This window comes from Falco naumanni, chromosome 14 (assembly GCF_017639655.2).
Source record: "Falco naumanni isolate bFalNau1 chromosome 14, bFalNau1.pat, whole genome shotgun sequence".
Taxonomy (NCBI): Eukaryota; Metazoa; Chordata; class Aves; order Falconiformes; family Falconidae; genus Falco; species Falco naumanni.
The window spans coordinates 21,104,253-21,119,629 of record NC_054067.1 but is presented as its reverse complement, the minus strand read 5'-3'; the positions used below and the strand labels follow the sequence as shown (position 1 = coordinate 21,119,629).

Here is a 15,377-nt window from a genome sequence, read left to right as displayed (position 1 = left end):
CTTCAGCATTTCTAGTAAAAATAGTCATATAACCAGCCTCCATCTCATTTTTTCAGGTAGTGGTATGGAAAGTGAGGACACCAGCCATGACATGATCATCAGTGTTATCTTGGCCCTTAACTAATCAAGATTTTTTTTTTTTTTCAGAGCAGAAGGAATCAGTTTCATTGATATTCTATCTGAGCCTTAGTAGTGCAGTCACTTAGTGCAATATAACCTAGATAACTTGTGAAATAATATAGAACCTGAAGCCCTCTAGAGGAAATACAAATTTCTCATCCTGTCCCTGGAAATTACTGAAGTCAAGGACATTAAACTTTTGTAAATAATTTTTAACATGTTTGTGGCATCTGATTTGTTTTTTAAGTTGGGGATTCCAAACTGGTCACAGTGAGCAAATAACTTTAATACACATCTAAATGTTTATTATAATATGAATTTTTCCAGTCCCAATTTGACATTTTTAGGGAAAAGAAACACTGAGTGGTACTGTCAATCTACATTATCAAGTTACTTGACAAGTTACATTCTCAAGTGTAGTTTATCTGACAAAAGGATAGTAAAGGAAAAATCCACATTCAATCGTAAACAGCTACTGTATTTGAGATCAAAATGACACCTTTTGTTTCTGGTACTCTTTAAATTTTTAATTACAGAGACCAGGGACTAGGGAGGGATATGATGATAGAGATGCCTTATTTGAGGTGGTTATCTTTAAAGCATTTAAAAGCAAGAATTATAATGCATCTTATATGTAACTGTGAAAAATAATAACATGCTTTTTCAGTTTCAAAATTATCAACAGTTTGTGCTTGCTTCAGGGAAATAACATGCTTAGTATTTAATTTTTAAAAGATAAAATTAAGCTTGTGTTGTTTTTTCCCTAAAGCAGCAGTATGTGAATAGTGCAACCTGAAATGATTTCACACAACTGAATCCGTTTTTATTTTTTTTAATGTACATATTTTACTTTTTGGACTGAGATTCAAAAAGCCTGGGCTTCAGGTTCAGCTTGTATAAACGGTTTCTGCTGTGGTTGGGGTTTGGGGAACTGGGGTTGTGTGTGGGTGGGAAGGGTGGCTTGTTCAGCTCAGTATGGTCCTAAGAGGAAGTTGTGCATCATCTGGAAAAGCACAACACAATTACAGCACAACAGCAAGTAAAACTACTAATCAAATCCTCTTATGCCACCCATAAAAATGCATCTATGCTTCTGGCTAAAGTGAAGATGCAAGTTGCCACCCTTTACCTGTACAATCCTCTTAACGCAGCTGTACTGGGCTTCCATTTCCAGATAGCGAAGAAGCAAATTGTAGCTTACTGTTTGCTAAATCCTCTTAGTGATCAAGCAGCCTGAAATTTTGCTGTGGTCTGTAGAATTAGCAACCAAGTTACATTTGCTCTTTGCCTGCTCTTTTGATTGACTACGCCACGGGCTGGTTGCGTAACGAATTCCTCCAAGTAGCCCTGCTCATCCAGCACTTTCCTGAGTCTGCAAGCCCTCTGCTATAGCCTGTTTGTAAGTGCTTCATCGGGAGTTGTGGGCTGAAACCCTTTATTATAAATGGCGTCATTTCCTTTATAAATTACATATTGTGGCACTCATGTTAAGAGCTTTTCAAGTTTTCCTTTTGCTTTCACTAACAAACATTTTAATAAACAAAAACAAAAGTTAGGAAGAGAAAAACTCTTGGATCCAGGATGCACTGAGCTTTTTCTGTATTTGCTGGGAGAGACTGGAGCAGCCAGATTTACCTATTTACTTACCAAATGATATGACAGAAATACCATTTGCAGCGATAGATGACACAATGCATTTTCACTGAGAATTAGTAATATCCTAAGAAATGAAGTTGTCTGTTTCATGTCATTGTTACTGGAAGTTCAGGAAAATGGCAGTTTAGAAAAAGCTAATCATGTAATGGTTTGAAGACAAAAAGTTTCATGCATATATGAAAGTCACATCTAGTTCACTCTTCTGACCTTTTTGGATTATCTCAGTCTTATTTTCCTGCTTCTATTTTTTTGTCATGGCTATCTTCTTTTATAGAGAAACCTGTAGTTCTTTAATTTACTTGTATACTCACTGTTCCCAGTAACGGACTGTTTCTGTTACCTGTTGCATACTTGGTCCTGCTTGAACTTCCCAGCCATATTATCTCAGGGATGTGCCCAAAGACCAGAAGATGACTCCTAAAGCTGTCTGCCGCGGCCTCCTGCCTGTGATGGTGGTATCAGGTGTGACAGGGAAGTGTGGTGACAGGAGCAAACTGCTTCCCAAGTGTGGCTTAAGGAACTGACTAACCCCTAATGGCTCTCCATGTTTATTTCTCTGGCATATATGAAAAATAAAATGGAGTAAACTAGAAAAGGCGCTTTTTTTGAGACTTTACTGGGAATGGCTGCTGGAATGGGAATAGCTAGAAGGCTGCTGCACTGAGCTCCTGCTCCCTGAGAAACAGTGAGGAATGCCCCTGGAAATTATTTTATATTGTGCTGCTTTTGCTGACAGAATTAATTTATCCTGCTCAGTTAATACAGTGCATTGCTCTGGGTTGTTGGGTCTGTCTTGTTACTGAACTAATACATTTACCTTTTCACCAGCAGCTTTATTTACAGGTTTTATGGACAGCTCTTGTTACTGACATAGTACTACTACATATCTCTTATTCCTTGGCTGATTGGCTGATGTCTTGAGAAAAAAGCTCAAACTGTTTATTTATAAAGAACAGAAAAATAATCAGGAATGATCCAGGAACTATGTTTCAGTTCTCCCGTGTTATCCTTTGGCAGAAGTGGGCTCTACAGCTGCAACAGTGCTTTGGTCTGGGCAGGAACTCTGTCGTACTTTTGGTCTGATCCTTCCTTGTCAAACAGATTTAAATTTTGGGCGCTAGTCCTGACCTATGTCCCTTTTTTACATGCTGCCATGCAAAAGATTTAATCATTTTAGGTATATTAAAAAGTAATATTCCAAGCATATGAGTGAGTGATATCCTATGGGTTTTGAAATGTTTTGTAACCACTTGATTTTACTTTTTTTTTTAAACAGAATTATCAATAACTTTGCTGGGTGGTTTAAAACTTCCTTATACACTGAGCTGTCATATTTAATTCATGGACTTTTGGGTATATATTTCTTTAGATATGATAAAATTCTTGCCTGTTTCATGTTACTTCATAGAAGTATTTAATCTTGGATGAGCTAAGGCCAGATCAAATAGCAAAACATTTAGAATTCAGACTTAAAGCACAGGACAATAGTGATTTAAGATGTAGTAATATTTTTCATCATGTAGTTGTAGCCAGAGACTTAATCTGTCTTAATCTGATTCTGCATGAAAAGTGGTAGTGAATAAAAATTTCTAGCGCTCATTCTGTTCAATAACAACCATAATAAATTTGGCATCATAACGTAACATAAATATGTAGAATAAAAATGGGTAAATGTAAGGAAAGAGAAAAGCTTCTTTGTTCAATAGGATTTACGGCGTGATTTTCTTCCGTGATTTCTTCCTATTTGCCTGCTTTTGCTAGTTTCACATAATTTGTATCAATAAAATTATTAATTCCTACTCTGGGAATTTTCTAACAGTTAATCAACAATTCCTGACAGCTTCCTGACTTTTAAATGAGTTAACAGCTAATTGCTAGAGCTAATTCCTCCAAACTGCTTAAGTAAAGAACCTAATTTAAAATAATCCAGATTTATAGAGTCACCAGGACAGTATAAACAAGAGCTGCGGTGCACATGACATCTTCAGTGTTTCCTTGAAAGAAAAAGGAGAGAGAAGTGTGTGTGAAACTCCATATCAGCTGGGGCTGAACTTTGCCAAGCTGTTAACTAACAGATGCTATTACCAAAGCTTCTGAATGTCCCTGAAAAAAAACCCAGATCTTAACCTCTTTATTTCTTACAGCAGTCTGAAAGCAGCTTCCCAGTGATTTTTGGCAACTATGCGAAGAACTGTGTCAGGAATTGCCAAGGCCACCTTCTACTTGTAGAATTTATATCTTGCAGGTGTTTAAACTATTACTTGTGAATTAGGTCACAGACTCATTGTGGCTGAAGAAATTGCATGGAGCAGAAATCTTATTTTTGGGGCTTTTCACTATAAATGCTTACACTGGATCTGGCTGTTCTTTTGGTATCTCTGTTTTTTAGTAAAATATGTCAGTGGAGCCAAAACAATAATTAATACATATTTGCACTGAAAGATCTGTAGCACTTCTTGTTTGGTTATTCTGTGTCAGCTCTTTATCACTGCTCAGCTTTGCAAGTATTAGCGCTTGCTGACAGAGAATGCAATCTGGGGCTTCTGGCTATCCTGTTACAAGTTTATTTTGTTGATAAAATTTTGCAGCCACACATATGCCTCAGAAAAATTCAGTTTATACATGTTTTGTCTGGGAAATTGGTGTTCTGAAGCATTTGTGACACTATGCCTGGATGTTTTTGAATATGATTATGAACTGAATTTAATATAGAGCCCTATTGCAAGCTCATCAGAGATACTTTTAGGCCAGGATTAATTTCACCTAACTTGAAACGTCTGCCTTATGATTATATGAATTTTATCTGACAAAGTACTTTTTTCTTTCTATTGATCAGCTCAGACAGAATTGTTACCTATCTCTTCAGCATTTTTGTTTTCTTTACATTTAAGACAGAGACAAATGGGGAATATTTCTGTATTACTTGTGCAAAAACTTGTTTGGCATGATAGTTTTGATTGGTTTTGTATGATATCAAATTAGGTTTTTGAGAGTCTGTCTGTGGTTAAGACTCATGTGGGGAGTGCAACATGGATGAATCCTCAGAAGCTGGAGAAAGGAGCTTTCAATTCTAATTGTTCTAGTACTTCTGCTTTTAAAATAAGTCCTTGTATATAAGCACATGCTTAATGCAGTTCCTTCCTCATTAAAGTTGCTGACGTTTCTAGAATGGAGACAACAGGGGTCTCAAACTCATCTCTGCGTGCTTAGGCTGTAGTGAAGGAAATGGTACTTGTTTTTCTTTCCACCTAAGAATGGTTCCTTTTTGTTGCTGGCATTTGGTTTGGTCTTTTGTTTTCATTATGCTGTGAAACCCCCGCCCCTGTCACCTTTGGCAGCAGGTTAGTGGTTACTGCATGCACCATCTCGGACACAGAACTGGAACAGGCTCCCTGAATCACCGCCACCACTGCCCTCCAACCCAGGGATATAAGACAACCTTTGGCACTTACTGCAAAAAGGAGGAATATGAGACCTGATGGCATCAATTCTCAGCTTCTAAACATCACTACCGCTCATGTATGCGGGGTAGATTTTTTTTCTCACTGTTATTACTGATCCTACAGATGTTCAGTCATCACCAGAACTGTTCTGACACAGAGATCTTTGCTTTTTCGTGACTGGGTAAAGAGATTTGAGAATGTAATTGCACTGGTTCTGCATTTTGGTTTGAGTATAAATCAAGAAGATTCTCCTAAATATGAATCTATTTTTGGCCTTGTGAATTTATTTTATATTGTCTTTTTAGCTACTCCTAAAAGATTTTTAAAATTTTGATGTGCTTTTCAGGATGTCTGGAGCAATGCCTGGGATGGTGATTGTAAGTTTGCCATCTCAGCAAGTAACAGGGAAAACTAAGATCTATCAAATCTGGCTTTCTTATGGTGTAGCTTGAAAAGCATGTATGTTGGCAGTTGTGCCAACTTAAGCATCTGCTTGTTCATCCACTGGTGTATTCCACCTCATTTGTGCCAGTTAAAAATAGCTGGTAACAAAAAGGAGTGCAGTTAACAGAGAGCACTTTCTGACCCAGTTCACTTCACAGTGGCACACGGAGTTGTACGAAGCACAGGGAGCAGGATGTACAAGGGTATTGCTCCAAGTTGGAACCAGCACTTCTGCCAGAAGAGATTCTCATCAAAGTCTGCCTTGCAAAAGTAAAGCAACGTGTTACACAAGTCCAGTGCAGGAGATAGATAGAAGCACTTGCCTTGCATTTGGCCAAAGCAGTTCTCTTTTAAAATAAATGTAACGAGGCAGATTCACAGTCCAAGTATTCATGGCTTAGTCACACTGGAATGAGGAAGCATATAACCAAATAAATGAGAGGTATGAATGTGCTGGCTTTTAGAGACTCGCTAGCGCTTCCAGGTCATTCTTCAGCCATGCTGCTTCAAAAATGTCTGGAGGCTGTTATATCTTTATCAAGGAGAAAATTAATGAGGCTAAGGAAAGACTTAAATTTTCATTAGCACAGAGAGATAGTAAAGATGCTTCTGTTTTGTTATCACTTTTATAGGAAACTCATGAGTAGTAACATCAGTGACATATCTTGAGGTTAAGATGGTTGTGAAATGTGACAGCAAGGAGCATGCACTTGTGTCTGAAAATATGATACATTTTCTGGGTGAACGCTTTGCTTCCAGAAACATCTTCAAGTTGGGTCTAGCTCCAGCAAGCTTCTTGAAAATGTTTTTTATTGCTTCTGTGTGAATACCACAGCTCAACACCACCTGTCAGTTTTTGAGGAAAAGTTAGAATGTCTTCAATTCCTATTATTCATTCATAGGTAATGAAGGCAGAACTATATTAAGTCATTTACTTCATATATAAGAATGTCAGTCTAAAGGTGATGGCGTATCATTAAATCAAATTTTATAAGTGCAGCAGTTTATTCATTTGTTATTAATATTTTTTGACACATCCTCCTACAAAACCTCTCAGATGCTCTGAACTCTTAAAATATTGGTAATTTAAGCACAGCTTTTTTCTTGATAATATACTTACCTTGGAAAACTGCTGCCCAAAAGAGATTGTGATTATAGACACTGAGATTATAGGAAAGCCTGTTGCTTTGGCCATGCTAAAAATAAGAAAAATAATACAAAAATAATATATTTTGTGTATGAAATATAAATATGAAAGATAATAAATAATAAGTTACAGCGATGATTCCCATTACAGCTACAGTAGTATTCCCATTCGTTTTGCACATGAGATAGAATCTGGGAATCTGGTTTGTGTTGCAGACATGCACTCTTGGTGAACTGGCTGTGAAGTTTGCCCTTATTCAGAGGACACTTTGGAGGGGAAATAAAAAAGGTATTCATATACTTAGGAACTTGCTATGGATTTTGTACATTTCTTGATGATCATGTCACTTTTGTAAAAGGTCTGAGTGTCTGAGGAGATCTGTCATTGCAGGTAAAGCTCTGACCTGTTCTGGGGAGAGAAGAGGAACAGAGGCTGGATGTTTCCATCTCCCTACAGCTTGTGTCCTTACAAAACTCCTTCCCTGCTGGTGCAGAGGAGATGAAACTGCCTAAGAAAATACAAGAATAGGGATAGTGTGGAAGGAGAGAAAATGTGACATCTGGAAATGGAAGCCAGCAGTAAATGAAGGGAGTTGAAGATAGACAGGATTTTGCTAGGGGAAAATCTGAGAATTTTGTGATTTAGGAATGAGGAGGGTAAAGATGCTTGTAACTGGGGGTATTGAGACCTTGGCTGGCGTGTGGGATGGAGCTGCAGGATGAGGACCAGAGGGGCTGAGGAGAAGGGAGCCCTCTGAATGGGAGGATGAAGGTCAGAGAAATAGTCTGGCTGGACAAGAGCCCACCAGCGCTGGCTGCGCGCTGGTGCTTGAGCATGTCTGCAGGGGGTCTGACGAGGCAGATGTGGAGCCTGGCCCTCAGGAGAGTAGAACAGGAGCAAGACAAGTGGCGTGTGGACCTGCATAGTCTTAGCCAGTGGTCTGAGACAAGTGGAAGAGTTTATGTCCAGTAAAGCCCAATCTGCTTTTAAGCCTGGGTCTGTGGATGTCTGGGAAACAGTCATTCAAAGCGCTCATCCCGCTCTAGTTCCTGTTCGTGTAGATGATGGATCTGTAAATTCAAGCAGCAGAAGTCTGCCTGTATTTGCATGTAAAACATCCATCTGTATCTCTGAATATTATAGTGATGAAGAGGAAACTCATCCGGGAAGCAACATTTAAACATTATACTTGCACAGTCAAGCATTTAAAGGTCAGATAATGCCAGAATCAAGGGATTTTATTTTTCAGATTAATCTTAATTCTTCCCTTTTTCCTTGCTTGTGTGTTCCTGCCATGACTTGTGATTTTTAATGTAGTTTTTGTATGAAATGTCATAATCTAGGTACTATATTGCTGCGGATCAGGTTTGTAACAAGTAGGCTTAAAGATGCAAAATGCTGCATGATACTCTAGTTTTTAGATAGACTCTAAACTTCAGGAAAGTTTAGGTATGAAATGATCCAAGCTTGGTGTGTTAGACTGTTTTCAAGCACATTCCCTTTGTCTCTTTCTGAATTTTGGGGGTATGTGCTTTTCTCCAGGCACTCTAAGAGGTTTTTTCCTCATGAAAGGGCTTAAGAACAAGTAGCTGGTACTGGAAAGTCAGCTTACTGTGAACGTGGTCCTGAGGGTTATGCCTTTTCTTTATTTGGACTGAATAATTCATAAAAAGATTTTAACACCATTGACAAAAAATATCCACCTGATTTTCACTGTTAGAAATTATGTAAGAATAGGAGAAAATCCACTGTGCCTAAGCCCAATGTCATAAATCAAAGGGGTTTTTGATCAGGAGCACCCATGAACTGATGTGTGTATTCAATAAAATGACACTTGGGAGAAGACATACAATTTCCAACTGCTTTGTTAGCCAACCAGTCAATGGCTTCCAGATCTTTCTAGCTAGCTGGTAAATATTGCTTTATATAGAAAATACCATTTCTAAACAAAAAAAAACCCAAACAAAAACCCTACAACCAAAAAGATCCCCACCAAAACAAACAACAAAACAAAACTAACTTTTTCACTTTCTGTAACTACTTGGACTAAGCCTGTAGATGCTGTTAAACTGGACATATTTAAGCAGATCTGCATATGTAAGCTGAAGATTGTGACAGGGCAGAAGTTTGTGCTGCCTTTCTGAATTAATCAGATAATTTCAAGCACAGAAATTAAGTCTCCTTCAGGTGTTCTCTAATAATGAATAGCTAATTCTCAGGACTTTCAGGTTGCTTTGCCTAGGAAGAGAAGCCATTGGGGGAATCAGGCAAGGTGTCTCAGGTGCAGTCCTGTTTATCTGAAGGTCACTTGCAGAAACCAGCAGGAATCAAACAATATGTTTCTTTTTCTTAAAGTTCCAAATCTACTTCAGCAGTCTTCCTCTGCATGCCTTTTCTCAAAGCATGCAGTTTCTGGTTGTCTTTTATTTTTTCTGTTCCCTTCTTTGCAGTGTTCTGGTTTGTTGTTTGTTTTGGTTTTGGTATTTTTGGTTTTTTATCCTTGTCACCCTTTAGTTTCAGTACAGTCAGTTTTCTTTTGAATTATTAGATGATCACAACTCAGCTCATGCTCCTGGTGCAGGCATGCTCCTGTTATGCGCTGTGGTCATATTCTACAAGGTACCTGCTCTCACACACAGACGCAGTCAGCTTTGGCATTTAGCTTCACCGAAGGACACTGCAGTGTTAGTGGATTTCCTCTGACATCTAGCACAGCAACATCTGAAAATTGGTTTTGTCCCATTTCGCTTCGATTTATTGATTTTTCACAAGTCACCATTCTGCAGCAACAGAGATGTAATTGTTGTATAGCTTTTACTAGTCAAATGAGATTCGTTAATAGGAATATTAACTTGCTCTTGGCAGACCAAAGTGTAATCCTTCTGACCAAACTGAGATCATTCCGTTGACTTTCAGGTTTTATCCTTTAGACCCAGATTCCACAGACACTTCTATTCCTCACAGTTGTGGTTTGTATAACCCTTTGTGCAATTGTAATTTTAGTATTCTGCTATGTGCTTTGTCTTTCCAAAATTATTTTAATTATGAAAAACGTTAAATACTTTCTCAGACCCTTAATCAAAGTAGTTTTGACTTCCTTGCCAAACTGGCTATAACTGGACCACAACACTTGCATCAGTGCTAAACTGCAGAAGGCAGGAGTGGTAAATGCATTTCCACTGAGCTGGTTTCCTTCTCTTTCATCCTAGGCCCTGAAAGCAGAATGAGCAATGTTGTGTTTTTGTAACAGAGCATATAGTTTTGCATACCCTCTTCTGTCTGAAGAATCGCCTTGAGAGAACAGTCATGTTTGTGACAAGCTGAACTGGCGAGGACCTTTCCTGCTACCCTCCCCATAACCCCTCCATTTCACAGCCGGTGTTCTGTTGTTCCAGCTGGCTGCTGTATGCTTTCCTCTGGGAATAATGATGTAGCATGAACAAAACCATCATTTGGTCAGGAATTTTTAGGATAGATTACGAAGCAAGCATAATTTACAATAAGTAACAAAAATCCATTACAATATATGAAAAAAAAGAAGTGAATAAATGTGATTTATTGAGACATTTATGAAGAACTGGAAATTATGGACTTTTAAACTTAGAAATTACTCTTCTTTTGTAAATGGATCACACTTGACAAAGTTATTGTCACCACATTTCTCCTCTGTGAGAGCTGCCCTGTCTGCAAAATTTGACTTCCTACACAGAAGGCAACAAATTGTGCTTTTCCTTCATTTATTTTTATAGTAATTTCCTTTCAATATCTAACGTGAGAGAGGAAGGGACAGATCTTTACATAACACGGCAGCTATGTCTGTGTTATTAATGTGAGACAAACCTGACGTTTGTTGACATCAGTGGAAAGATTCATTTTAATCTCCTGAGCCTTATTGCCCACAATATGTAGCATCTCTTTTATAATGCTGGCTCTGAGTCAATGCTTAAACCTTATTTTAGCTAGCTCTACAGAGAATTTTTTTTAGAACTTGTTGGTTTGCTTTGCTGTTTCAAAGATTCTTTTTTCGTAATTATGCAGTTCTGAAAATAAGCTTTTTAAAGCCAACTCGCTTTTCTTTTCCCGCCCTTTCTCCTCACCTTTTTTCTGCCTCCTTTCTTTTTCATGTTTCCTTGATTTAGGCAATTTACTACATGCCTTATTTACACAATCATAGCTTGCAGTCAACAGATCGGAGATGCCTGGGTTTCCTCTGCTCTTTGAATGCAGAAATAAAGTGTTCCTAGTCCATGTGGATGGAATAAGCTTTCTTTTACTTAAGAATCAAAAGTGACAATAGGGCAGGTTTTTCATCATGGATGTTAAGTCTCAGCTTTAAAAGAAAGCATAGATGTTGAAACCCTGTTCCTTGAATTAATTCGTTGCACTATGAAGGATATATTAGTTACAAACTGTACCCCAAAAAAGTAAGATTGTGCAGAAATAGAACTGCAAGCCTGTTTCTTGCCTGACACCGATCCTGTGTAACTAGGAGATTGTGGTTTAATTTTATTTACCTACATATAGAACAGAGTTAATGCCCACTACTTCTCTGCATTTATGAATCTTAACTAGTCTGTCTTATCTGTAAACAGAAATTATATTGAGAAAATTGCATAAAGATTGCAGTAATGATGCCTAAGTGGCTTGAGGAAATAAATACTCCATTTAGCTTGTGGTGAGTCAAAATGATCTCGTTCTGTACTCTTTCTAATTGCATCTTTGATATTTTCATGCTAAAAACAGTTATAGCCATGATAATAAAGCATGAAACTACTGATAGCTAAATTCTTGCTCTGTAACAGCTCACACTTAGCAAACACAAATTTGTGTATCGCGAGAAAGGAACAATGGAGTACAATACCTAGCTCCGAGATAGACAAACAAACAGAGAGCAACGGACAAATGCTTCTTTTTTTTGTCTGTTTATTTATTAGGTGGTGTCATGCTATGAGACAGCCTGGTCCTTTAATGATATATTTCTGTATTCTGTTGTCAACTGCCATACTGTTTGCACCATTAAGTAAACGTCTTCTAAAGATGCCCTGGGGAGCTATTATAGAGCAGTATGAATAATACAAATTTCATATTTTGCTCTTCTGTCATACATTCTATCTGGCACAAAGGCACATTTAATACATCTGGCTGCACTGTTTTCATAGGTTGTCATGTTCATGTGGCATTTTCTAAATCTTTTTGAATAGTACAAATGCTTATTTGTGGCCACTGATACTAAATTTTTAAATTAATTTGCTTCAGTTTTGTTCAAAATAATTTCATTTCTGTTATCAGTTTCAGTGACGACTTCTGATAAGTTTTAGGCAAAAAAGCAAATCTGGAACACATGGGTTTTGGAATTTGTTCTGAAATTGTTTCTAATAATTGTTCTTGAGCAAGCATGGAACAGAAATGTGTAATGGCTCTGAATTTAAGATGTTAAATAATGAATGCAGAACTTGCAGTGACCAGTTTTCAACCATTCCAGACTGAAATACACTTACATAAAGTCATTCATTAAATCATTTAAAGACATTAATAGGCACAGAGAAATAGTCTCCTGTTTGCAGACCATCACAGAAGAGAGAAAAGGCTTAGGTATTAGTTGCAGACTGCTGGTAAAAAAACCCACAAAAACAACCCAAAACTTAAACCACCTCATGCTTATGAATAACAACATGAAATATGACGTTTTCTATGGGATACAATGTATATATGGGATATATGTAGAAGTGATTATAATGCTGTGCATGTCACTTGGTCAATGATAGATGAGCACTATAACATAATTTAGGACTATCAGTATACAGAGTATATAATTGAATAACTTTGAAAGAGGTTAATTGAAGGTAATACAATATATCCCCTTGTATTTGTGGAACAGAAGACAAATACATTGTTTTGGTTTATTATGTTGTCGTGGTCCTTGTGTCTCAACTGAGTTATGTTGGATTAATTGAGATTTAATATGGTAATATACAGCATGCCAAATATAAGGTGTCAGATCTCTGTCAGATACTTTGTTAAAAACCCTGGGAATAGAAAAACATGGACAATATGAGCTATTTTTGTCCACAGGATAGTTTTAAATTTCACATTTTCTGACTTTGGTTTCCACGTGCTTTCACTTCCCCAGCCGCTGGTTTGGTTATTCTGACCAGGTCCTCATGTAACTTTTAGAAAATCATCTCTGGACACTAACTGGGGTCAGGCTGGGATATCACGTGTTAGTAATGTGTTTAGCTAATATTTTCTATTACAATGAAATAGACCAGTTTTATTAGATTGAATTACATAATTTAATATAGGAAGGTATGCTTGTAAAAGAAATAATAGACAACAACATAGTTTTGTAACATGTTCTTGGTGAACTTCCTTCATGCTCTTGTTTAATTCATTTAGGGTTCCTGTACTGCTTGAGAGGAATATAGTTTTGTTCTTCACTGCCAAATTGTATCACCTGGTTCTTAGAAGGACCTTTGTCGTTCAATACCTGTTAAAATAACTATAAATTTCTCTTTCAAAAAAAAAAAAAAAAAACTAACGTACATGATAGAATTATGATTCCTTACATTAGTAATTCAGCAAATTAAGACAATATTTTAGTTTTATTTCTGTTTATATTGCATATGTGAGAACTTTTAAACAGACAAATGAGAACAATATTGTTCATATGCCTACTGCTTTCCATGTCTTTATAGACGTGGTGTTTTAGTGCTTGTGTACACATTTTCTCCTTAGTTCAACCATACTGATAACTTCATGTGTATTTAATAGAAAGCTACATGTAGAAATTATGCTATATCAAAGTTGTCTTCCTTCACTTCTCAAGTTGGTTGTTTCTGTGGTTTCTGGATATCTGTACTTTTTACGGATCTTGGAGTTACTTGCTTCATTGTAGGACAAACAGTTGAGAATCAAAGTGTTCTACTTTCTCTACTTAGTTGATGGTAGTATTGACAATTTTTTTTAGGTCTCCAGAAAATTATATGCATATCAGGTTTTCATTGAGTGTTGTACAATTCTAGACAGATTTCCTTCAGGGAACTCTGCATAACTTTGCTTTCAATAGTTTTGTGTTCAGCTAATTGTTCTATCTGGAAACTTCAAGCATGTGTGGTTCTGAAACAGACTTGCAGGAAGGAAAAATATTTCAACTTATGTTGCTAATCAGTCCCTTCTCTGGCCTAAGAAACAATGTGGCAGGTACCAAATCTGTCATTCTTACCTTACCAGGTTTCAGGGTGAAATGGAATAATTCTTTGTACGTGAGCAAAACTGTATTATTAATCGAAGGTTTATAACAAAACTCAGAAAGTTGGATAGTTTGACTTCGAAAAAAAAAATTGGCACTGGACATAGCAGAGTTAGTGTGGGTGGTCACTGAGCTTGAAAACCACTCTTCCTCATCAGTAATAGCCACGCTGTGTGACTTTGGAGTCCAATACCAGGAAGAATAATCTCCTTATCATAAGCTAAGCATATTTAAGTCTTCATGACATCGTAAGAAAAAGGTTTCCTGTCATGTCATTCTCTGTGTTTCTTTGTCCTTCCCCCATCTCCCTAGTAAGTACCATGAAGGTTTAAAATTAGTATTAAAATATTTAAGAATGTTGAAAACAATGTCAGTAATATAAACTTTTCTCTTTTATTAGTATGCACTGTACTATGTAAGGTAAATTATCATTTATTTGCACATTTTCCATAGTAGATCCAGACAAGGTATTATGCTTGGACTTCCAAGAAATTTCTGTATTTTTGAATTACCAAATTATTATCGTTTGTCTCCATTCTCTGAATATGTGTTGTTGGCTTTTTTTAAATAGGCCTCGATGATTGCCTCCAACAATACATAAAAAATTTTGAGAGAGAAAAGATCAATGGTGAGCAGCTGCTACACATCACTCATCAAGAGCTTGAGGAACTGGGAGTCACTCGCATTGGCCACCAAGAACTGATATTGGAAGCGGTTGATCTGCTGTGTGCATTGGTAAGTGATTTCTTGCATCACTCATCGTAATCTGGGTTTATGGATTTCCAAACCAAAATTAAAATAATTTAGACTGCACCCTACAGCCATATGCTGGTACAGACATACTGGCTTTGCTTCATTAAAGGACAGACGTGGCAGGTTCTTTCCGCTGTAAAGAAACTATATATATCCAGTTTATGACTATGTATTAGGATCTTTTATCACTCTTCCTCTAACTTTCTCGGTCTTGCAGTCAAATACTGTTGACTATCACTACTGGCATCCATATGGTTCTTTAATTATATGCCATATGCTCTTGTATTTCACTGACATTTGCCACACTATACTAAACCAAGTAGACCTGAGTGGTCTAACCATGCCAACATTCAAAAGGATGGTACTAAGGAGCCAGAAAGTAATGCCAATTAGGCTGGAAGATTGTTTAAAGTGAGCTTTAAGACAAGACTAGAATGATAAAAATGACTTTATCTAAATTACAGACGTGTGTCAATTTAAAGTTTTGTGTTTTTAGCAACCTGAAAGCATTCGGAAGGATGCCTTTTTCATGTAACAGGTTAATTCAGTTAGCATCTTAAGTATT

General features: G+C 37.1%; 1 protein-coding gene across 3 annotated transcripts in view; it reads left to right on the top strand.

Moving 5' to 3' along the window:
• The window catches only part of LOC121097573 (connector enhancer of kinase suppressor of ras 2-like), a 210,165-nt gene that overhangs the window by 57,963 nt on the left and 136,825 nt on the right, over positions 1–15,377 (top strand). For all 3 annotated transcript variants that reach the window (XM_040614696.1, XM_040614697.1, XM_040614695.1), the window contains exon 2: positions 14,631–14,794. In XM_040614696.1, coding sequence (XP_040470630.1) covers positions 14,631–14,794 — 164 coding nt within the window. The remainder of the gene's footprint in view (positions 1–14,630; positions 14,795–15,377) is intronic.